Source organism: Ranitomeya imitator, chromosome 6 (genome assembly GCF_032444005.1).
Source record: "Ranitomeya imitator isolate aRanImi1 chromosome 6, aRanImi1.pri, whole genome shotgun sequence".
NCBI lineage: Eukaryota > Metazoa > Chordata > Amphibia > Anura > Dendrobatidae > Ranitomeya > Ranitomeya imitator.
Genome location: NC_091287.1, coordinates 576600667 through 576625542, shown reverse-complemented (window position 1 = coordinate 576625542; position 24876 = coordinate 576600667). Strand labels below are relative to the sequence as shown.

Sequence of the window (24876 nt, the reverse complement as noted above, 5' to 3'; positions counted from 1 at the left end):
CACTTGTAACTTCACCATCTCCTGCTGTATTAGTGTCACCGCACCCTTCTGTAACTTCACCATCTCCTGCTGTATTAGTGTCACCGCACCCTCCTGTAACTTCACCATCTCCTGCTGTATTAGTGTCACCGCGTCCTCCTGTAACTTCACCATCTCCTGCTGTATTAGTGTCACCGCACCCTTCTGTAACTTCACCATCTCCTGCTGTATTAGTGTCACCGCACCCTCCTGTAACTTCACCATCTCCTGCTGTATTAGTGTCACCGCACCCTCTTGTAACTTCACCATCTCCTGCTGTATTAGTGTCAACACACCCTCCTGTAACTTCACCATCTCCTGCTGTATGTCACCGCGCCCTCCTGTAACTTCACCATCTCCTGCTGTATTAGTGTCACCCACACCTTCACCGCCAATTTGTCTCTTTCCTGTCACTTTTGGTCTCTTTCCTGTCTCCATGTCTGTGACTGAGGATGGATTTCAGGGGGATTAATCCCCTCTCTGACCATAGTTTTGGAATCCTCCCAGATCTCCTTGCACATTACCCATCTCTGTCCACCCTCACTGTCCTCTCCTCTACATTCTGGATCCATCAATCTTCCATAATTTCAGTTTACCCACAATCACATGGAAATATATCATGGACAACCTGTGGGGCAAAAACATCTTAGGTGAGGGAGCGGTGGTCCGGCCTCGGACTGTGACCACAAGGACTGACCCCACGGCACAGACCAACCTAATGGCCCAAACCAACTCCACGGCTCTTGACCAACCCCACCGCGCTGCCTGACCACAAAATGAACCCACCGCGCTGGCTGACCACACACTGACCCCACGGCTCACACCGACCCCACAACACATGCCGACCCCTCCGCACTGGCTTCCCACACACTGACCCCATGACACAGACCAACCCCTCCGCGCTGACTCCCCACACACTGACCCCGCGGCTCACACTGACCCAACCGCGACCAGCCCCAATGTAGCAAGCAGTAGGTGACTCCACTGTACTCCCTGACCCCACTGCAGTATGACCCATGTCTGCAGGGTCCTGATCCATTAGAGTACATGCATTGAGGTGGTCTCTGCTGTACAGGAGGCTGCTTCTCCTCACTGCACAGACCACCTTGGATGCGGGGATGCTTACAGAGGGTGATGCTGGGGGCACACACCGTCCTGAGCATAGATGAGTGTCCTCCACCATTGTGCTGCTTCACTACATCCCTCCAGTCCTATCCCTAAGTGATGACCTCCTGACCCCCGTGGCTCGGCGGACCCCACCGCGACAGTCGCTTCATGATACATCTGTATCTTAGCGTTTAAAGGGCCGGCGCCGCCTTCTGTAATGGAGCTTCATCATTGGACAATGAAATGTTCTGAAATTTTCTATCAGACTTAATGTTTTCATTACAAGCAATACTGAAGATCTCTGCTTGCTGCCCGTGAATGTAAATCTGTGCCTGCTCTCGTCTGGCTCACACAGCTGAGGGTTTGGTACTAATGCAGGTCTGGAGCCATCTGGAGTCCAGGCCATTTCGATCATGGAGGATTGCTCAGATCAGAATGTTTCCAGTCACTTACAGCAAGCAGAGATGTGGACGATGGTGGGAAGTGACATGTCTATAAGAGATCGGGAGCAGGTGTCATCCAGCAGTGACGGAGCGCCGCTCTGCATCCTGGACCCTCCTGTGCCGAGCCGCCTGCGCACAGCATTGTGGGTGGTCGCAGGCCGGATGGTGCCGCGCACGCAGCCAGACTCCACTCATGAAGACCCAGCATTCACACCGTCCTGGGGTCTCGTCGTGGTCGCCCCCGCTGCCGGTGAGCCACTGTCCAGCAGACGCCCGGCCTATCACTCTGCGGAGACTTCTGGAATGTGAGGAGCTTCTCGGTGACGGCGGTGACATGAGGTCAAGATGGCGGAGTGTCCGTCTTATCTGTAACACAAGAGGCGCGAGGTGAGGATGGCCACGGCTCCCCACCGGTGACAGCACGTACACTACTGACCGTCAGAAGTGGAAATGGCGCCATCGTCTGCTGCCGAGAAGATGAGGTCTGTCCCATCTGTAATCAGCGAAGACCTCGACCTGTGACATCGATCCCCGGAGCGCGTCCTCCGCAGGACGATCTGGAGGAGAAGACACCGACGTGAGAGGAGGTCGCGTCTACTGCAGGATCGCCAACAACCCGCCTGTATATCCTGTGTGAGGTTGTCAGCCCCGCCCCCTGATGACATCACTGATATACAACATGAGACCACACCCTTTATACTACAGCCCCGCCCCTGGTGATGACATCACTGATATACAACATGAGACCACACCCTTTATACTACAGCCCCGCCCCTGGTGATGACATCACTGATATACACCACAAGACCACACCCCTTATACTACAGCCCCGCCCCTGGTGATGACATCACTGATATACAACATGAGACCACACCCTTTATACTACAGCCCCGCCCCTGGTGATGACATCACTGATATACAACATCAGACCACACCCCTTATACTACAGCCCCGCCCCTGGTGATGACATCACTGATATACACCACAAGACCACACCCCTTATACTACAGCCACACCCCTGGTGATGATATCACTGATATACAACATGAGACCACACCCCTTATACTACAGCCCCGCCCCTGGTGATGACATCACTGATATACAACATGAGACCACACCCTTTATACTACAGCCCCGCCCCTGGTGATGACATCACTGATATACAACATCAGACCACACCCCTTATACTACAGCCCCGCCCCTGGTGATGACATCACTGATATACACCACAAGACCACACCCCTTATACTACAGCCACACCCCTGGTGATGATATCACTGATATACAACATCAGACCACACCCCTTATACTCCAGCCACGCCCCTGGTGATGACATCACTGATATATAACATGAGACCACACCCCTTATACTCCAGCCACGCCCCTGGTGATGACATCACTGATGTAGCCACATGAGATTTCCCGTTACTCTTCAGCGGTCTTCCCAGGCAGTGACAGCTGCCTCCTGGGGTACTCACCTTCCGGCTCTGGGGGCTGCTGGGGGCGGACGCGCTGGTGTACAGGCTCAGGCTGGAGTTGGAGTTACTTGGTGACAGCCCTCTAGTTTTGGCCTGGCTCCCGACACGGCCTGCGGTGGAGGAGGACACCTCGGGGGTCAGATACTTCTCGTTGATCTTCAGGTTGGTTCTTCCTTTCACTGTAAGAATAGAAAAGTAACAAGAGAAAACAGTGAAGTTGGAGCAGACAACCGTGCGAGAGGAGAACAGGGTGTAATGGGAGATATCGCGTAACATCCCCCCCATTACCACAGACACCCGGGGTCGTCTGTCTGCCGTCTCTGACATCATGTCCTCCCTCTGACATGAATCTGTCAAATACTGAACCTCTTCTGTTTTCTCCCTCCACTGACCGACCTATGCCCGATATTACCATCTCTGTGTGTGGTTCTACCATTACTCCCCAGCACCATGCCCGCTGTTTAGGGGTCATATGTGACTCGGATCTTTCCTTCACCCCCTACATCTGATCACTTCGCTCATGTCACCGGCATCTCAAAAGCACAACTGTAACTCTCTACTAATAGGTCTCCCTGCTGATAATCTCTCCCCTCTCTAATCAGTTCTGAATGTATATAACCCTACCCGTCTGTCACGATTCACACCGTGACCGTCACCCCCACGTCACAGATCATGGTGACTTTAGGCCAACAGACGGCTATCACATGTGCAGGGGGGCTTATCTTAGTTATCCCTCCACTCCACAATGTGATGAAAAAACACACACAAGGCTATTGACCTCTTAGTTTACAGCAGGGGCTTATTTTAGGTATCCCACTGCTCTTCAATATACCACGAACTGCAGGGATTTATGTATATCCCGCTTACAGTTCCACTTAACACTTGCAGCTCTCTGGCGCCCCCCTTACTCTCAGGTTAGATTAGGTACTGCACTGTTGTGAATTCTGCTCTTGGGCTCCCTCTGGTGGTTATGAGTGGTAGTGCTGCGGTAGTTGGATCGCAGCATTTATCAGGTGTGTCCACTTATTGCAATTTGGACTGGGCTATTTAGTCTTGCTTGATCCTTTAGTCAGTGCCAGTTGTCCATTGTTTTTGGAGGATTCACATCCCTACCTGGTCTCTCCTGTTTTGCTGTGCTTTTCAACAAAGATAAGTTCTGGCTTTGTTTTTGCTGTCCACATGCTGTGGGCCTTATAGTTCTGTGCGTTTTCATGTTTTGTCTTGTCCAGCTTTGTCTGTGTAAGGATTTTTTGCAGCCAAGCTGTATCTCTGGAGATGCAGATATACCCTCCATGTCTTTAGTCAGATGTGGAGATTTGTATTTTCTTTGGTGGATATTTTCTAGTGTTTTAATGCTGACCGCATAGTACTCTGTCCTATTCTTTCTTTTTAGCTAGAAAGGCCTCCTTTGCTAAATCCTGATTTCAGTTTGCGTATGTCATTTCCCTCTCCTCTCACAGTCAATATTTGTGGGGGGCTGTCTATCCTTTGGGGATTTTCTCTGAGGCAAGATAGTTTTCCCGATTCTATCTTTAGGGGAAGTTAGTCCTTAGGCTGTGTCGAAGTGTCTAGGGAGTGTTAGGTACATCCCACGGCTACTTCTAGTTGCGGTGCTAAGTTCAGGGTCTGCGGTCAGTACAGGTACCACCTTCTCCAGAGTACGTCTCATGCTGTTCCTAGGCCACCAGATCATAACAGCACAACTGGCCAACAATGAGTTAAACGCATCTCAGAAGAAGGGAAGGAAAGTGCTGAGCCATTTTTTTTCTGTAGTCTGTTTTGTCTTTCCTTCCCTCTTTTCCTCTGGGTGGCTCAGGAGTTAGGCGCTGGCATGGAGGTTCAGGAATTGGTTTCTCGTGTGGACCAACTAGCTGCTAGAGTACAGGGTATTTCCGATTATATCGTTCAGACTCCGGTTTTAGAGCCTAGAATTCCAACTCCTGATTTGCTTTTTGGGGACAGGTCCAAATTTTTGAGCTTTAAAAATAACTATAAACTGTTTTTTTGCTCTGAAACCCCGTTCTTCTGGTGATCCCATTCAGCAGGTTAAAACTGTTATTTCCCTGCTGCGTGGTGATCCTCAGGATTGGGCATTTTCCCTGGAATCTGGGAATCCTGCTTTGCTTAATGTAGACACCTTTTTTCAGGCGCTAGGGTTATTGTATGATGAACCTAATTCAGTGGATCATGCAGAGAAGACCTTGTTGGCCCTGTATCAGGGTCAAGAAGCGGCAGAATCTTATTGCCAGAAATTTAGAAAATGGTCTGTATTGACTAAATGGAATGAGGATGCCTTGGCGGCAATTTTCAGAAAGGGTCTTTCTGAATCCGTTAAAGATGTTATGGTGGGGTTCCCCACGCCTGCTCGTCTGAGTGATTCTATGTCTCTGGCCATTCAGATTGATCGGCGCTTGCGCGAGCGCAGAGTTGTGCACACTGTGGCGTTGTCCTCCGAGCGGAGCCCTGAGCCTATGCAGTGTGATAGGATTTTGTCTAGAGCTGAACGACAAAGATTCAGGCGTCAGAATAGGTTGTGTTTTTACTGCGGCGATTCTGCTCATGTTATTTCTGATTGCCCTAAGCGTACAAAGGGAATCGCTAGTTCTGTTACCATCAGTACTGTACAACCTAAATTTCTGTTATCTGTGACCTTGATCTGCTCATTATCGTCATTTTCTGTCATGGCATTTGTGGATTCAGGCGCCGCTCTGAACTTAATGGACTTAGAATTTGCCAGACGTTGTGGTTTCCCCTTGCAGCCTTTGCAAAACCCTATTCCTTTAAGGGGCATTGATGCTACACCGTTGGCTAAAAATAAACCTCAGTTTTGGACACAGCTGACCATGTGCATGGCGCCAACCCATCAGGAAGATTGTCGTTTTCTGGTGTTGCATAATTTGCATGATGCTATTGTGCTGGGTTTTCCATGGTTGCAGCTACATAATCCGGTGTTAGATTGGAAATCTATGTCTGTGACTAGTTGGGGTTGTCAGGGGGTTCATGGTCACGTTCCTTTGATGTCAATTTCCTCTTCCCCCTCTTCTGAAATTCCTGAGTTTTTGTCAGATTTCCAGGATGTATTCGATGAGCCCAAGTCCAGTTCCCTTCCACCGCATAGGGACTGTGATTGTGCTATTGACTTGATTCCAGGTTGTAAGTTCCCTAAGGGCCGACTTTTCAACCTGTCTGTGCCAGAACATGCCGCCATTCGGAGCTATACTAAGGAGTCTTGGAGAAGGGGCATATTCGGCCATCTTCTTCACCATTGGGAGCAGTTTTTTTTTTTTTGTTGCCAAGAAGGATGGCTCCTTGAGACCCTGTATTGATTATCGCCTCTTGAATAAGATCACGGTCAAATTTCAATACCCTTTGCCTTTGCTTACTGATTTGTTTGCTAGGATTAAGGGGGCTAATTGGTTTACTAAGATTGACCTTCGAGGGGCATATAATCTTGTTCGTATTAAGCAGGGTGACGAATGGAAAACTGCATTTAATACGCCCGAAGGCCATTTTGAATACCTTGTGATGCCATTCGGACTCTCTAATGCCCCATCTGTGTTCCAATCCTTCATGCATGATATCTTTCGGAGTTATCTTGATAAATTCATGATTGTATATTTGGATGATATTTTGATTTTTTCGGATGATTGGGAGTCTCATGTGAAACAGGTCAGGATGGTATTTCAGATCCTCCGTGATAATGCTTTATTTATGAAGGGGTCAAAGTGCCTCTTTGGAGTGCAGAAGGTTTCTTTTTTGGGTTTCATTTTTTCTCCCTCATCTATAGAAATGGATCCGGTTAAGGTTCAGGCCATTCATGATTGGATTCAGCCCACATCTGTGAAGAGCCTTCAGAAATTCTTGGGCTTTGCTAATTTTTACCGTTGTTTCATTGCCAACTTCTCCAGTGTGGTTAAACCTCTGACCGATTTGACGAAGAAAGGCGCTGATGTGACGAATTGGTCCTCTGCGGCTGTTTCTGCCTTTCAGGAGCTTAAACGCCGATTTACTTCTGCCCCTGTGTTGTGTCAGCCGGATGTTTCTCTTCCATTTCAGGTTGAGGTTGACGCATCTGAGATTGGGGCAGGGGCCGTTTTGTCTCAGAGAAATTCTGATGGTTCCTTGAGGAAACCGTGTGCCTTCTTTTCTCGGAAGTTTTCGCCTGCGGAACGCAATTATGACGTCGGCAATCGGGAGATGTTGGCTATGAAGTGGGCATTTGAGGAGTGGAGACATTGGCTTGAGGGGGCCAAGCACCGTATTGTGGTCCTGACCGATCATAAGAATCTGATTTACCTCGAGTCTGCCAAACGACTGAACCCTAGACAGGCTCGATGGTCCCTGTTTTTCTCCCGCTTTGATTTTGTGGTCTCGTATCTTCCGGGTTCTAAGAATGTTAAGGCTGATGCCCTCTCTAGGAGTTTTTTGCCTGATTCTCCTGGGGTCCTTGAGCCGGTCGGCATTCTGAAGGAAGGGGTGATTCTTTCTGCCATCTCCCCTGATTTACGACAGGCTCTTCAGGAATTTCAGGCTGATAAACCTGACCGCTGTCCAGTGGGGAAACTGTTTGTTCCTGATAGATGGACTAGTAAAGTGATTTCTGAGGTTCATTGTTCTGTGTTGGCTGGCCATCCTGGAATTTTTGGTACCAGAGATTTGGTTGGTAGGTCCTTTTGGTGACCTTCTTTGTCACGGGATGTGCGTTCTTTTGTGCAGTCCTGTGGGACTTGTGCGCAGGCCAAGACTTGTTGTTCCCGTGCTAGTGGGTTGCTTCTGCCTTTGCCGGTCCCTGAGAGGCCTTGGACGCATATTTCTATGGATTTTATTTCAGATCTTCCGGTTTCCCAGAGGATGTCGGTTATCTGGGTGGTTTGAGATCGGTTTTCTAAGATGGTTCATTTGGTACCTTTGCCTAAATTACCTTCCTCTTCTGATTTGGTTCCGTTGTTTTTTCAGCATGTGGTTCGTTTGCATGGCATTCCGGAGAATATTGTGTCCGATAGAGGTTCCCAGTTTGTTTCTAGGTTTTGGCGGGCCTTTTGTGCTAGGCTGGGCATTGATTTGTCTTTTTCTTCCGCATTTCATCCTCAGACAAATGGCCAAACCGAGCGAACTAATCAGACTTTGGAAACTTATTTGAGATGCTTTGTGTCTGCTGATCAGGATGATTGGGTGGCTTTCTTGCCATTGGCCGAGTTTGCCCTTAATAATCGGGCTAGTTCTGCTACCTTGGTTTCGCCTTTTTTTTGTAATTTTGGTTTTCATCCTCGTTTTTCTTCAGGGCAGGTTGAGCCTTCTGATTGTCCTGGTGTGGATTCTGTGGTTGACAGGCTGCAGCAAATTTGGGCTCATGTGGTGGACAATTTGGTGTTGTCTCAGGAGGAGGCTCAGCGTTTTGCTAACCGTCGTCGGTGTGTTGGTTCCCGGCTTCGGGTTGGGGATTTGGTCTGGTTGTCTTCCCGTCATGTTCCTATGAAGGTTTCTTCCCCTAAGTTAAAGCCTCGGTTTATTGGTCCTTATAGGATTTCTGAGATTATCAATCCAATGTCTTTTCGTTTGGCCCTTCCAGTCTCTTTTTCCATCCATAATGTTTTCCATAGATCTTTGTTGCGGAAGTATGTGGTGCTCGTTGTTCCCTCTGTTGATCCTCCGGCCCCGGTGTTGATTGATGGGGAGTTGGAGTATGTGGTTGAGAAGATCTTGGATTCTCGTTTTTCGAGGCGGAAGCTTCAGTATCTTGTCAAATGGAAGGGTTATGGCCAGGAGGATAATTCTTGGGTTGTTGCCTCCGATGTTCATGCTGACGATTTGGTTCGTGCATTTCATTTGGCTCGTCCTGATCGGCCTGGGGGCTCTGGTGAGGGTTCGCTGACCCCTTCTCAAGGGGGGGGTACTGTTGTGAATTCTGCTCTTGGGCTCCCTCCGGTGGTTATGAGTGGTAGTGCTGCTGTCTTTGGATCGCAGCATTTATCAGGTGTGTCCACTTATTGCAATTTGGACTGGGCTATTTTGTCTTGCTTGATCCTTTAGTCAGTGCCAGTTGTCCATTGTTTTTGGAGGATTCACATCCCTACCTGGTCTCTCCTGTTTTGCTGTGCTTTTCAACAAAGATAAGTTCTGGCTTTGTTTTTGCTGTCCACATGCTGTGGGCCTCATAATTCTGTGCATTTTCATGTTTTGTCTTGTCCAGCTCTGTCTGTGTAAGGATTTTTTGCAGCCAAGCTGTATCTCTGGAGATGCAGATATACCCTCCATGTCTTTAGTCAGATGTGGAGATTTGTATTTTCTGTGGTGGATATTTTCTAGTGTTTTAATGCTGACCGCATAGTACTCTGTCCTATTCTTTCTTTTTAGCTAGAAAGGCCTCCTTTGCTAAATCCTGATTTCAGTCTGCGTATGTCATTTCCCTCTCCTCTCACAGTCAATATTTGTGGGGGGCTGTCTATCCTTTGGGGATTTTCTCTGAGGCAAGATAGTTTTCCCGTTTCTATCTTTAGGGGAAGTTAGTCCTTAGGCTGTGTCGAGGTGTCTAGGGAGTGTTAGGTACATCCCACGGCTACTTCTAGTTTCGGTGCTAAGTTCAGGGTCTGCGGTCAGTACAGGTACCACCTTCTCCAGAGTACGTCTCATGCTGCTCCTAGGCCACCAGATCATAACACTGCACCTAGGGTAATTAGTCGCCAGAAAGGCTGCCTGCTATGTACTGGCTATTGGGCACGCTGCAGCGACGCGATTAACTACTCCCACTCAGGCAGGAACAATATCAACGCCGCAGTCGCTACGACGACACCCAAAGGCCGGCACACTATCGCTGCCACCAGCTTCGATTAAACGGGTCCGAAACTAACCCAAAACAGTAGTGTAATTCCCTTCAGAAGGCTTAGGGTACGTTTTAGAGCAGGAAGAACGAAAACTTGTAATTTATATATTTTACTCCGTTAGAATTAAGGCAGTGACTATAAAAAGATGTTACAATATGAGACAATTGAAATATGTACAAGGTAAATTATAAAATAAACAGGGATTAAATAAGAAAAGGTACAACTCACATGTTCTCAGTTCATTTGAGGCAAAACCATGCTGGTGGACGGAGCTCCCCAAATGTTCCAGTGCATGAGGACGCTGGTTAGGAACAGCTCTTCAAGTCAGACTCACACAGGCTCCAGCAGACAGACAGACTTATAGCTCAACCTGATGACATCACGGAAAGGGCTGGTTTTTCCAGACCCTCCTACCTCTTCAGTTTCACTAAATTTAACCTAAATTTGTCTAATGCCTGTAACTCCGCTACAGAACATGTCATAGTCATAACAAACCCAGCATTCATCTCGTATTAACATTGGCATTCTAATGAGATCAAATATGTCCTATTTGTGATGCATAATTACAGAGAAATCCCTACTTTTTTACCTGATGGAGTTAGAAGCTCATGTTTACAGCGGTTGACAGATCCACCGATGGACGTAAAGAATAGGTATTTTCCCTTTTTCTAGCCTAAATCGTTAGCCCAATATCTTACAAGAATGGAACAAAGGACTTCTTGCATTTACCGAAGGGAATCAGACCGGTTTTAGCTAGTAACTTTACACTGCAGCTATGCATTGACAAGGCAAGCTAAACACAGAGTGAAGGGGGTTAACGCCCACCTGTCACGACATAGTATGAAATATCATATAAGTAGTTTCTCTTGTTAGCAGGCTGCGGGCTAAAAAGCCCCTTTCCCTTTCACTCAGCCAAGAGCTGCCTTGCCAAAGTACATTGGGGAAGAGCGTTTTATTGCCTAAAGGAATTTTTACGACCAGGTTAAAATCTTCCTCCAGCAAGAACTGGATTCTAAGTCTCTAGAACACATGGAAGTTCTTTGTTTTGTTTTTGTAAGATATTACGCAAACCGTTTAAGTTAAGAACACGAAAATATATATTCTTAATCTCCCTCGGTGGATCTGCCCATCCCTCTAAACACGGGCTTCTAACTCCATCTGGTAAAGAAGTAGGGATTTCTCTGTAAATATGTATCCCAGATAGGACATATTTGATCTCATTAGAATGCCCACGTTAATCCGAGATGAATGCTGTGTTTGTTATGACTATGACATGTTTTCTAGCGGAGTTATAGAAATTAGATATAGGTTAGGGTAAAATTAGTTAACTGAAGAGGTAGGAGGGACGAGGTGATCCAACCCCTTTCTGGGATGTTACAGGCCGCAGCTATAACTGTCTGCCCAGATCCCCAGCACAGTCTTCTTGTCTTTTTCCTGGAGAGCCCTGAGCACGTCCCATGAACTGGGACGTATGGAAGCTCCACTGGCCTGGGTGCCTGCAATGCTTTAAACATGTGAGTGTTATCTTTTCTCCTGTAATACATACATATACACATACTGGCCGGTGACCGGATCATACATGTACAGTACACACACTGGCTGGTGACCGGGTCATACATGTATATATACGCATACTGGCCGGTGCCTGGGTCATACATGTACATATACTGGCCGGTGACAGGGTCATACATGTACATATACACATACTGGCCGGTGCCCGGGTCATACATGTACATATACACATACTGGCCGGTGACCGGGTCATACATGTACATATACACATACTGGCCGGTGACCGGATCATACATGTACATATACACATACTGGCCGGTGACCGGGTCATACATGTACATATACACATACTGGCCGGTGACCGGATCATACATGTACATATACACATACTGGCCGGTGACCGGGTCATACATGTACATATACACATACTGGCCGGTGACCGGATCATACATGTACATATACACATACTGGCCGGTGACCGGATCATACTTGTACATAGACACATACTGGCCGGTGACCGGGTCATACATGTACATATACACATACTGTCCGGTGACCGGGTCATACATGTACATATACACATACTGGCCGGTGACCGGATCATACATGTACATATACACATACTGGCCGGTGACCGGATCATACTTGTACATTGACACATACTGGCTGGTGACCGGATCATACATGTACATATACAGATACTGGCCGGTGACGGATCATACATGTACATATACAGACACTGGCCGGTGACCGGGTCATACATGTACATATACACATACTGGCCGGTGACCGGGTCATACATGTACATATACACATACTGGCCGGTGACGGATCATACATGTACATATACAGACACTGGCCGGTGACCGGGTCATACATGTACATATACACATACTGGCCGGTGCCCGGATCATACATATACATATACAGATACTGGCCGGTGACCGGATCATACTTGTACATATACACATACTGGCCGGTGACCGGATCATACATGTACATATACACATACTGGCCGGTGACCGGGTCATACATGTACATATACACATACTGGCCGGTGACCGGGTCATACCTGTACATATACACATACTGGCCGGTGACCGGGTCATACATGTACATATACAGATACTGTCCGGTGACCGGATCATACATGTACATATACACATACTGGCCGGTGACCGGGTCATACATCGTGATATCACCCCCATGTATAATGATGGCTGGACCGTACAAGACATGCTCTTCATCCACCCATTTCCTCATAGATGGTATCTGGAGCAGGACCCTCGCTCCTCCTGTGACCGGTGATGTCTGATATCGTACCCACACGTCCCCGCTTATTGTACAGCGCTGTGGTATATGCCGGCGATATAGAAATAACATTCCTATTATTATAACGCGGGGATGACGCACCTCTGCACGGGTCATTCTTCACCAGGAATTCATCCAGTGCGATCCAGCCGCCTCCCACCCGCACCATGAGGGTACTGCGCAGAATCCGGACCATCCGCAGCTGCTGAGACTCCCCAAACTGAGAGAGACACAAACTGACAATCTGACACAGCGAGGGGAGGACTGCAGACACAGGGTGACCTATAGAGCGGGGGCTGCAGACACAGGGTGACCTATAGAGCGGGGGCTGCAGACACAGGGTGACCTATAGAGCGGGGGCTGCAGACACAGGTTGACCTATAGAGCGGGGGCTGCAGACACAGGGTGACCTATAGAGCGGGGGCTGCAGACACAGGGTGACCTATAGAAAGGGGGCTGCAGACACAGGGTGACCTATAGAGCGGGGGCTGCAGACACAGGGTGACCTATAGAGCGGGGGCTGCAGACACAGGGTGACCTATAGAAAGGGGGCTGCAGACACAGGGTGACCTATAGAGCGGGGGCTGCAGACACAGGGTGACCTATAGAGCGGAGGACTGCAGACACAGGGTGACCTATACAGCGGGGGCTGCAGACACAGGGTGACCTATAGAGCGGGGGCTGCAGACACAGGGTGACCTATAGAGCGGGGGCTGCAGACACAGGGTGACCTATAGAGCGGGGGCTGCAGACACAGGGTGACCTATAGAGCGGGGGCTGCAGACACAGGGTGACCTATAGAGCGGAGGACTGCAGACACAGGGTGACCTATACAGCGGGGGCTGCAGACACAGGGTGGCCTATACAGCGGGGGCTGCAGACACAGGGTGACCTATAGAGCGGAGGACTGCAGACACAGGGTGACCTATACAGTGGGGGCTGCAGACACAGGGTGACCTATACAGCGGGGCCTGCAGACACAGGGTGACCAATAGAGCGGGGGCTGCAGACACAGGGTGACCTATACAGCGGGGGCTGCAGACACAGGGTGACCTATACAGCGGGGGCTGCAGACACAGGGTGACCTATACAGCGGGGGCTGCAGACACAGGGTGACCTATACAGCGGGGGCTGCAGACACAGGGTGACCTATACAGCGGGGGACTGCAGACACAGGGTGACCTATACAGCGGGGGACTGCAGACACAGGGTGACCTATACAGCGGGGGCTGCAGACACAGGGTGACCTATACAGCGGGGCTGCAGACACAGGGTGACCTATACAGCGGGGGCTGCAGACACAGGGTGACCTATACAGCGGGGGACTGCAGACACAGGGTGACCTATACAGCGGGGGACTGCAGACACAGGGTGACCTATACAGCGGGGGACTGCAGACACAGGGTGACCTATAGAGCGGGGTCTGCAGACACAGGGTGACCTATACAGCGAGGGACTGCAGACACAGGGTGACCTATACAGCGGGGGACTGCAGACACAGGGTGACCTATACAGCGGGGGCTGCAGACACAGGGTGACCTATACAGCGGGGGCTGCAGACACAGGGTGACCTATAGAGCGGGGGCTGCAGACACAGGGTGACCTATACAGCGGGGGCTGCAGACACAGGGTGACCTATACAGCGGGGGACTGCAGACACAGGGTGACCTATAGAGCGGGGGCTGCAGACACAGGGTGACCTATAGAGCGGGGGCTGCAGACACAGGGTGACCTATACAGCGGGGGCTGCAGACACAGGGTGACCTATACAGCGGGGGCTGCAGACACAGGGTGACCTATAGAGCGGGGGCTGCAGACACAGGGTGATCTATACAGCGGGGGCAGCAGACACAGGGTGACCTATAGAGCGGGGGCTGCAGACACAGGGTGACCTATACAGCGGGGCTGCAGACACAGGGTGACCTATACAGCGGGGGCTGCAGACACAGGGTGACCTGTACAGCGGGGGCTGCAGACACAGGGTGACCTGTACAGCGGGGGCTGCAGACACAGGGTGACCTATAGAGCGGGGGCTGCAGACACAGGGTGACCTATACAGCGGGGGCTGCAGACACAGGGTGACCTATACAGCGGGGGCTGCAGACACAGGGTGACCTATAGAGCGGGGGCTGCAGACACAGGGTGACCTACAGAGCGGGGGCTGCAGACACAGGGTGACCTATACAGCGGGGGCTGCAGACACAGGGTGACCTATACAGCGGGGGCTGCAGACACAGGGTGACCTATACAGCGGGGGCTGCAGACACAGGGTGACCTATACAGCGGGGGCTGCAGACACAGGGTGACCTATACAGCGGGGGCTGCAGACACAGGGTGACCTATACAGCGGGGGCTGCAGACACAGGGTGACCTATACAGCGGGGGCTGCAGACACAGGGTGACCTATACAGCGGGGGACTGCAGACACAGGGTGACCTATACAGCGGGGGCTGCAGACACAGGGTGACCTATACAGCGGGGGCTGCAGACACAGGGTGACCTATACAGCGGGGGCTGCAGACACAGGGTGACCTATACAGCGGGGGCTGCAGACACAGGGTGACCTATACAGCGGGGGACTGCAGACACAGGGTGACCTATACAGCGGGGGCTGCAGACACAGGGTGACCTATACAGCGGGGGCTGTAGACACAGGGTGACCTATACAGCGAGGGCTGCAGACACAGGGTGACCTGTACAGCGGGGGCTGCAGACACAGAGTGACCTATACAGCGGGGGCTGCAGACACAGGGTGACCTATACAGCGGGGGCTGCAGACACAGGGTGACCTGTACAGCGGGGGCTGCAGACACAGGGTGACCTGTACAGTGGGGGCTGCAGACACAGGGTGACCTATACAGCGGGGGCTGCAGACACAGGGTGACCTATACAGTGGGGGCTGCAGACACAGGGTGACCTATACAGCGGGGGACTGCAGACACAGGGTGACCTATACAGCGGGGGACTGCAGACACAGGGTGACCTATTCAGTGGGGGCTGCAGACACAGGGTGACCTATACAGCGGGGGCTGCAGACACAGGGTGACCTATAGAGCGGGGCTGCAGACACAGGGTGACCTATACAGCGGGGGCTGCAGACACAGGGTGACCTATACAGCGGGGGCTGCAGACACAGGGTGACCTATACAGCGGGGGCTGCAGACACAGGGTGACCTATACAGCGGGGGCTGCAGACACAGGGTGACCTATACAGCGGGGGCTGCAGACACAGGGTGACCTATACAGCGAGGGCTGCAGACACAGGGTGACCTATACAGCGGGGGCTGCAGACACAGGGTGACCTATACAGCGGGGGCTGCAGACACAGGGTGACCTATACAGTGGGGGCTGCAGACACAGGGTGACCTATACAGCGGGGGCTGCAGACACAGGGTGACCTGTACAGTGGGGGCTGCAGACACAGGGTGACCTATACAGCGGGGGCTGCAGACACAGGGTGACCTATACAGTGGGGGCTGCAGACACAGGGTGACCTATACAGCGGGGGACTGCAGACACAGGGTGACCTATACAGCGGGGGACTGCAGACACAGGGTGACCTATACAGTGGGGGCTGCAGACACAGGGTGACCTATACAGCGGGGGCTGTAGACACAGGGTGACCTATACAGCGGGGGCTGCAGACACAGGGTGACCTATACAGTGGGGGCTGCAGACACAGGGTGACCTATACAGCGGGGGCTGTAGACACAGGGTGACCTATAGAGCGGGGCTGCAGACACAGGGTGACCTATACAGCGGGGGCTGCAGACACAGGGTGACCTATACAGCGGGGGCTGCAGACACAGGGTGACCTATACAGCGGGGGCTGCAGACACAGGGTGACCTATACAGCGGGGGCTGCAGACACAGGGTGACCTATACAGCGGGGGCTGCAGACACAGGGTGACCTATACAGCGGGGGCTGCAGACACAGGGTGACCTACACAGCGGGGGCTGCAGACACAGGGTGACCTATACAGCGGGGGCTGCAGACACAGGGTGACCTATACAGCGAGGCTGCAGACACAGGGTGACCTATGGAGGGGGGGCTGCAAACGCCTGGATCGGGGTCACAGGTGGGGAGTGACACGTCTGGGGATTGAAGTCACAGGTGGGGGGTGACACTTCTGGGGATTGGGGTCACAGGTGGGGGGTGACACTTCTGGGGATCGGGGTCACAGGTGGGGGGTGACACGTCTGGGGATCGGGGTCACAGGTGGGGGGGTGACACGTCTGGGGATTGGGGTCACAGGTGGGGGGTGACACGTCTGGGGATTGGGGTCACAGGTGGAGGTGACACGTCTGGGGATTGGGGTCACTGGTGGGGGGTGACACGTCTGGGGATTGGGGTCACAGGTGGGGGGTGACACGTCTGGGGATTGGGGTCACAGGTGGGCGGTGACACGTCTGGGGATTGGGGTCACAGGTGGGGGGGTGACACGTCTCGGGATTGGGGTCACAGGTGGGGGGGTGACACGTCTGGGGATTGGGGTCACAGGTGGGGGGTGACACGTCTGGGGATTGGGGTCACAGGTGGGGGGTGACACGTCTGGGGATTGGGGTCACAGGTGGGGGGTGACACGTCTGGGGATTGGGGTCACAGGTGGGGGGTGACACGTCTGGGGATTGGGGTCACAGGTGGGGGGGTGACACGTCTGGGGATTGGGGTCACAGGTGGGGGGGTGACACGTCTGGGGATTGGGGTCACAGGTGGGGGGTGACACATCTGACGCGACATGTACGGGGGCGTCTCTCTAGTAAATACGGGGGAACAGAAGAGCGGGGGACAAGACCAAAGGTCTGCGGGGAGCGGAGAGAGAAACCAGAATGAAAATCAGCCTGAGAAGATTGCAGAGAGGAGGATGAGGAGGGGGATGAGGATCCGTGCAGCTCAGTGTCAGGAGGACCCCGGAAAGCACTGCAGATTGGCTTGGGGTAACCCGCCATGGCTGCTCGGACACACAGCTACTGATGGGATCCGCCCAGAATTAACCCCTAAGACTCCTGATGGTAGTGCTGTGGATGTCGGGCAGTGGGGTGAAGATGAGGGGCATCGGGATGAGTCACAGCCACACACGGCGGCCCCTCCGGCACTCACCCGGTAGCGGTTGGCGCTGATCTGCTCCACCTGGAATCTCTTCGCACAGTTGCACTGAGCCACCTGTCTATTGACCTGGGAAGGAGCAGATCCACGTTACAGGGAGGCGGGCGGCTGGTCGGGGGGCGGGCGGCTGATCGGGAGGCGGGCGGCTGATCGAGGGGCGGGCGGCTGATCGGGGGGCGGGCGGCTGATCGGGAGGCGGGCGGCTGATCGGGGGGCAGGCGGCTGATCGAGGGGCGGGCGGCTGATCGGGGGGCGGGGGGCTGATCGGGGGGCGGGGGGCTGATCGGGGGGCAGGTGGCTGATCGGGAGGCAGGCGGCTGATCGGGGGGCGGGGGGCTGATCGGGGGCAGGTGGCTGATCGGGAGGCAGGCGGCTGATTGGGGGGCAGGCGGCTGGTCGGGGGGCGGGCGGCTGATCGGGGGGCGGGCGGCTGATCGGGGGGCAGGCGGCTGATCGGGGGGCAGGTGGCTGATCGGGGGGCAGGCGGCTGATCGGGGGGCGGGTGGCTGATCGGGGGGCGGGTGGCTGATCGGGGGGCAGGTGGCTGATCGGGGGGCGGGCGGCTGATTGGGGGGCAGGTGGCTGATCGGGGGGCGGGCGGCTGATTGGGGGGCAGGTGGCTGGTCGGGGGGCAGGCGGCTGATCGGGGGGCGGGCAGCTGATCGGGGGGCAGGCGGCTGATCGGGGGGCAGGCAGGGAGGATCTGGCTCTAACCTCATCCTGGATCTGGTCGGCATCTGCGATTCTCCTCAGGGGGTCTCTGCTGGGGTGCAGGGCGCTGACAAACTCATAATAGTCAATGAAGCCATCTCTATTAATGTCAAAGATGTTCGCAACAGCCGTCATCTCCAGAGAATTTGTGGGGAATCCTGTGAGGAGAAAGCACGATGTTCATCTGTGAATCTCATGAGCTCTGAGATGATAGATCGGAGAACTGAGATGTTAAGTCAGAGAACTGAGATAATAGGTCAAAGATCTCAGATAATAAGTCAGAGAACTGAGATAATAAGTCAGAGAACTGAGATAATAAGTCAGAGAACTGAGATAATAAGTCAGAGAACTGAGATAATAGTTCAGAGAACTGAGATAATACGTCAGCACTCTGTGAAAATAGATCAGAGAACTGAGATAATAAGTCAGAGCTCTGAGATAAGTTAGAGAACAGAGATAAAAGGTCAGAGAACAGAAATAATAAGTCAGAGAACTGATATAATAGGTTAAGGTACCGTCACACTAGACGATATCGCTAGCGATCTGTGATGTTGCAGCGTCCTGGATAGCGATATCGTCCAGTGTGACACGCAGCAGCGATCAGAATCCTGCTGTGATGTCGCTGGTCGGGGCTAGAAGTCCAGAACTTTCTTTGTTCGCTGGATCTCCCGCTGACATCGCTGAATCGGCGTGTGTGACACCGATCCAGCGATGTCTTCGCTGGTAACCAGGGTAAACATCGGGTTACTAAGCGCAGGGCCGCGCTTAGTAACCCGATATTTACCCTGGTTACCAGCGTAAAAGTAAAAAAAACAACAAACACTACATACTTACCTACAGCCGTCTGTCCCCGGCGCTCTGCTTCTCTGCCCTGTGTAAGCACAGCGGCCGGAAAGCAGAGCGGTGACGTCACCGCTCTGTTTTCCGGCTGGCCGGCGCTCACAGTCAGTGCAGAGAAGCAGAGCGCCGGGGACAGACAGCGGTAGGTAAGTATGTAGTGTTTTTGTTTTTTTTACTATTACGCTGGTAACCAGGATAAACATCGGGTTACTAAGCGCGGCCCTGCGCTTAGTAACCCGATGTTTACCCTGGTTACCGGCATAGTTGGTCGCTGGAGAGCGGTCTGTGTGACAGCTCTCCAGCGACCAAACAGCGACGCTGCAGCGATCCGGATCGTTGTCGGTATCGCTGCAGCGTCGCTTAGTGTGACGGTACCTTAAGAGAACTGAGACAATAGATCAGAGAACTGAGATAACAAGTCAGAGAACTGAGATAATAGGTCAGAGAACTGATAATAAATCAATGAACTGAGATAATAGATCATAGAAATTAGATAAGTCAGAGGTCTGAGATAATAGGTCAGAGAACTGAGATAATGTCAGAGAACTGAGATAATAGGTGATAGAACTGAGATAATAAGTCAGAAACCTGAGAAAATAAGTCAGTTCTCTGAGATAATAGGTCAGAGAGCTGAGATAATAAGTCAGTATCCTGAGATAATAGGTCAGAGAGCTGAGATAATAAGTCAGTATCCTGAGATAATAAGTCAGTGCCCTGAGATAATAGGTCAGAGAGCTGAGATAATAAGTCAGAGAACTGAGATAATAAGTCAGTGCCCTGAGATAATAGGTCAGAGAGCTGAGATAATAAGTCAGAGAACCGTGATAATAAGTCTGAGAACTAAGATAATAGGTCATAATAGTCATCATTATGAGATAATAAGCCAGAGCTACAGGATAATTGGTAATATAAGATAAGTCATCATTAGGAGATAATAAGCCAGAGCTCCAGGATAATAAGTCAGCGTTCTTAGATAAAATTAGTAATCATTCTGAGATAATAAATCGGAGCTCTGAAATAATAAGTCAGCATTCCGAGATAACCATTAGATTTTACAGATACAGTACACCCCAGCAGATAAATCTGCCTCCCCAGAGCTCCCCTCCACCTCTGTCAGGAGCCCCCGGTCGCAGGTTCGCCCCGGTGTCTCTCGGACACTCACTGGAGGATAGAACGCTTTCCATGAACTCCTGCTGACTGATCCTCCCGTCCTGATCCCGGTCGATTCCTCGGAAGACGTCCAGGATGCGGGATTTCATCTGCCCGATCCACTGCATGTATCGCTTCCGCCAGACGGCAAAGTCAAAATGTGCAAATTCCTGCAGCTGCGACAGAAAACATCACAGGATGAGCCGGACGTCCGGACCCCCCCGCGGATCCACAGGGGTCAGGAGACCACAGACCTCGTGCAGCCTCTGAAGAGCGCCCTGAAGACGACACTGACGGTCCAAGGCCAGGAACCACAGCTGCTGCCAGCGGTTCAGGAGCTGCGTCATGTGCGGGGTCCGTGGTGCCAGGTCTTGCAGAGGAATACAGGGGCCGGACTGGGTGGACTTCTCCAAGTTTTGTCTTTCTGAAACAACAAAGAGCGATTACATCTGACTTTAGAAGGAAAATCACCGAGGACTGACACTGGGGACCGGGAGAAGGTGGACACTGGGAGAAAGCGGACATGGAGAGAAGGCGGAGTCTGGGAGAAGGCGGACACTAGGGGAAGGCGGACACTGGGAGAAGGTGGACACTGGGGACCAGGAGAAGGTGGACACTGGGAGAAAGCGGACATGGAGAGAAGGCGGAGTCTGGGAGAAGGCGGACACTAGGGGAAGGCGGAGTCTGGGAGAAGGTGGACACTGGGGACCGGGAGAAGGTGGACACTGGGAGAAAGCGGACATGGAGAGAAGGCGGAGTCTGGGAGAAGGCGGACACTAGGGGAAGGCGGAGTCTGGGAGAAGGTGGACACTGGGGACCGGGAGAGGGTGGACACTGGGAGAAAGCGGACATGGAGAGAAGGCGGAGTCTGGGAGAAGGCGGACACTAGGGGAAGGCGGAGTCTGGGAGAAGGTGGACACTAGGGGAAGGCGAAGTCTGGGAGAAGGCGGACACTGACAGAAGGCGGACACTGACAGAAGGCGGACACTGACAGAAGGCGGACAATGACAGAAGGCGGACACTGACAGAAGGCAGACAATGACAGAAGGCGGACAATGACAGAAGGCGGACACTGGGAGAAGGCAGACACTGGGAGAAGGCGGACATTAGGAGAAGGCAGACACTGGAAGAAGGCTGACACTGGAAGAAGGCAGACACTGGGAAAAGGCAGACACTGAGAGAAGGCGGACACTGGGAGAAGGCGGACACTGGGAGAAGGCGGACACTGGGAAAATGCGGACACTGAGAGAAGGCGGACACTGAGAGAAGGCGGACACTGGGAGAAGGCGGACACTGGGAGAAGGCGGACACTGGGAGAAGGCGGACACTGGGAGAAGGCGCAAACTGGGAGAAGGCGCACACTAAGAGGAGGCGGACACTGGGAGAATTCGGAGTATGGAAGAAGGCAGACACTGGGAGAAGGCGGACACTGGGAGAAGGTGGACACTGACAGAAGTCGGACACTGACAGAAGGCGGATACTGGAAGAAGGCAGACACTGGGAGAAGGCAGACACTGGGAGAAGGCGCACACTGGGAGAAGGCGCACACTAAGAGAAGGCGGACAATGACAGAAGGTGGACACTGAGAGAATGCGGACACTGGGAGAAGGCGGAGTATGGAAGAAGGCAGACACTGGGAGAAGGCGGACACTGGGAGAAGGCGGACACTGACAGAAGGTGGACACTGAGAGAATGCGGACACTGGGAGAAGGTGGACACTGGGAAAAGGCAGACACTGGGAGAAGGTGGACACTGACAAAATGCAGTCACTGGGAGAAGGCGGACACTGGGAGAAGGCGGACAATGGCAGAAGGCGGACACTGAGAGAAGGCGGACACTGGAAGAAGGCGGACACTGGGAGAAGGCGGACAATAGGGGAAGGCAGACACTGGGAAAAGGCGCACACAGAGAAGGCGGAGTCTGGGAGAAGGTGGAGTCTGGGAGAAGGCTGACACTGGGAGAAGGCAGAAACTTGGAGAAGGCGGACACTGGGAGAAGGCGGACACTGGGTGGAGGCGGACACTGGGAGAAGGCAGACACGGGGAGAAGGTGGACACTGACAGAATGTGGACACTGGGAGAAAACGGACACTGGGAGAAGGCGCACACTGGGAGAAGACGCACACTAAGAGAAGGCGGACACTGGGAGAAGGTGGAGTATGGAAGAAGGCGGACACTGACAGAAGGCGTACACTGGGAAAAGGCGCACACTGAGAGAAGGCGGAGTCTGGGAGAAGGCGGAGTCTGGGAGAAGGCGGACACTGGGAGAAGGCAGACACTGGGAGAAGGCAGACACTGGGAGAAGGCGGACACTGGGAGAAGGCAGAGTCTGAGAGAAGGCAGAGTAAGAGAAGGCGGAGTCTGAGAGAAGGCGGTCACTGGGAGAAGGCAGAAACTTGGAGAAGGCGGACACTGGGGGAAGGCGGACACTGGGAGAAGGCGGACACTGGGAGAAGGCGGACACTGGGAGAAGGCGGACACTGGGAGAAGGCAGACACGGGGAGAAGGTGGACACTGACAGAATGCGGGCACTGGGAGAAGGCGGACACTGGGAGAAGGCGCAAACTAAGAGAACGCGCACACTAAGAGAAGGTGGACACTGGGAGAAGGCTGGGAGAAGGCAGACACTGGGAGAAGGCAGACACTGGGAAAAGGCGGACACTGGGGGAAGGCGGACACTGGGAGAAGGCTGACACTGGGAGAAGGTGGACATTGATAGAAGGCGGACACTGGGAGAAGGCGGACACTGGGAGAAGGCGGACAGTGGGGGAAGGCAGACACTGGGGGAAGGCAGACACTGGGGGAAGGCAGACACTTGGGGAAGGCAGAGTCTGAGAGAAGGCAGAATAAGAGAAGGTGGAGTCTGAGAGAAGGCGGTCACTGGGAGAAGGCAGAAACTTGGAGAAGGCGGACACTGGGAGAAGGCTGATACTGGGAGAAGGCGGACACTGGGGGAAGGCGGACACTGGGAGAAGGCGGACACTGGGTGAAGGAGGACACTGGGTGAAGGCGGACACTGGGAGAAGGCAGACACGGGGTGAAGGTGGACACTGACAGAATGCGGGCACTGGGAGAAAACGGACACTGGGAAAAGGCGCACACTAAGAGAAGGTGCACACTAAGAGAAGGTGGACACTGGGAGAAGGCGCACACTGGGAGAAGACGCACACTAAGAGAAGGCAGACACTGGGAGAAGGTGGAGTATGGAAGAAGGCGGACACTGACAGAAGGCGTACACTGGGAAAAGGCGCACACTGAGAGAAGGCGGAGTCTGGGAGAAGGCGGAGTCTGGGAGAAGGCGGAGTCTGGGAGAAGGCGGACACTGGGAGAAGGCAGACACTGGGAGAAGGCAGACACTGGGAGAAGGCAGACACTGGGAGAAGGCGGACACTGGGGGAAGGCGGACACTGGGAGAAGGCAGAGTAAGAGAAGGCGGAATCTGAGAGAAGGCGGTCACTGGGAGAAGGCAGAAACTTGGAGAAGGCGGACACTGGGAGAAGGCTGATACTGGGAGAAGGCGGACACTGGGAGAAGGTGGACACTGGGAGAAGGTGGACACTGGGAGAAGGCGGACACTGGGTGAAGGCGGACACTGGGTGAAGGCGGACACTGGGAGAAGGCAGACACGGGGAGAAGGCGGACACTGACAGAATGCGGGCACTGGGAGAAAACGGACACTGGGAGAAGGCGCACACTAAGAGAAGGCGCACACTAAGAGAAGGTGGAGTATGGAAGAAGGCGGACACTGACAGAAGGCGTACACTGGGAAAAGGCGCAAACTGAGAGAAGGCGGAGTCTGGGAGAAGGCGGACACTGGGAGAAGGCAGACACTGGGAGAAGGCAGACACTGGGAGAAGGCGGACACTGTTGGAAGGCGGACACTGGGAGAAGGCAGAGTCTGAGAGAAGGCAGAGTAAGAGAAGGCGGAATCTGAGAGAAGGCGGTCACTGGGAGAAGGCAGAAACTTGGAGAAGGCGGACACTGGGAGAAGGCTGATACTGGGAGAAGGCGGACACTGGGAGAAGGCGGACACTGGGAGAAGGCGGACACTGGGAGAAGGCAGACACTGGGAGAAGGCAGAGACTGACAGAATGCGGACACTGGGAGAAGGCGGACACTAGGAGAAGGCGGACACTGGGAGAAGGCGCACACTAAGAGAACGCGCACACTAAGAGAAGGTGGGCACTGGGAGAAGGCGCACACTGGGAGAAGACGCACACTAAGAGAAGGCGGACACTGGGAGAAGGTGGAGTATGGAAGAATGCGGACACTGACAGAAGGCGTACACTGGGAAAAGGCGCACACTGAGAGAAGGCGGAGTCTGGGAGAAGGCGGAGTCTGGGAGAAGGCGGACACTGGGAGAAGGCAGACACTGGGAGA

General features: G+C 53.1%; 1 protein-coding gene across 2 annotated transcripts in view; it reads right to left on the bottom strand.

The window, feature by feature from the left end:
* Positions 1 to 322: 322 nt before the first annotated feature.
* Positions 323 to 24876, bottom strand: part of LOC138643275 (microtubule-actin cross-linking factor 1, isoforms 6/7-like) — a 367371-nt gene continuing 342817 nt past the window's right edge. For both annotated transcript variants that reach the window (XM_069732207.1, XM_069732208.1), the window contains 8 exons: positions 20752 to 20921; positions 20511 to 20673; positions 18512 to 18666; positions 17792 to 17866; positions 12793 to 12910; positions 3047 to 3225; positions 2005 to 2125; positions 323 to 1934 (listed from right to left, as the gene is read on the bottom strand). In XM_069732207.1, the coding sequence (XP_069588308.1) occupies positions 1909 to 1934; positions 2005 to 2125; positions 3047 to 3225; positions 12793 to 12910; positions 17792 to 17866; positions 18512 to 18666; positions 20511 to 20673; positions 20752 to 20921 (1007 nt within the window). In that variant the 3' untranslated portion in view covers positions 323 to 1908. The remainder of the gene's footprint in view (positions 1935 to 2004; positions 2126 to 3046; positions 3226 to 12792; positions 12911 to 17791; positions 17867 to 18511; positions 18667 to 20510; positions 20674 to 20751; positions 20922 to 24876) is intronic.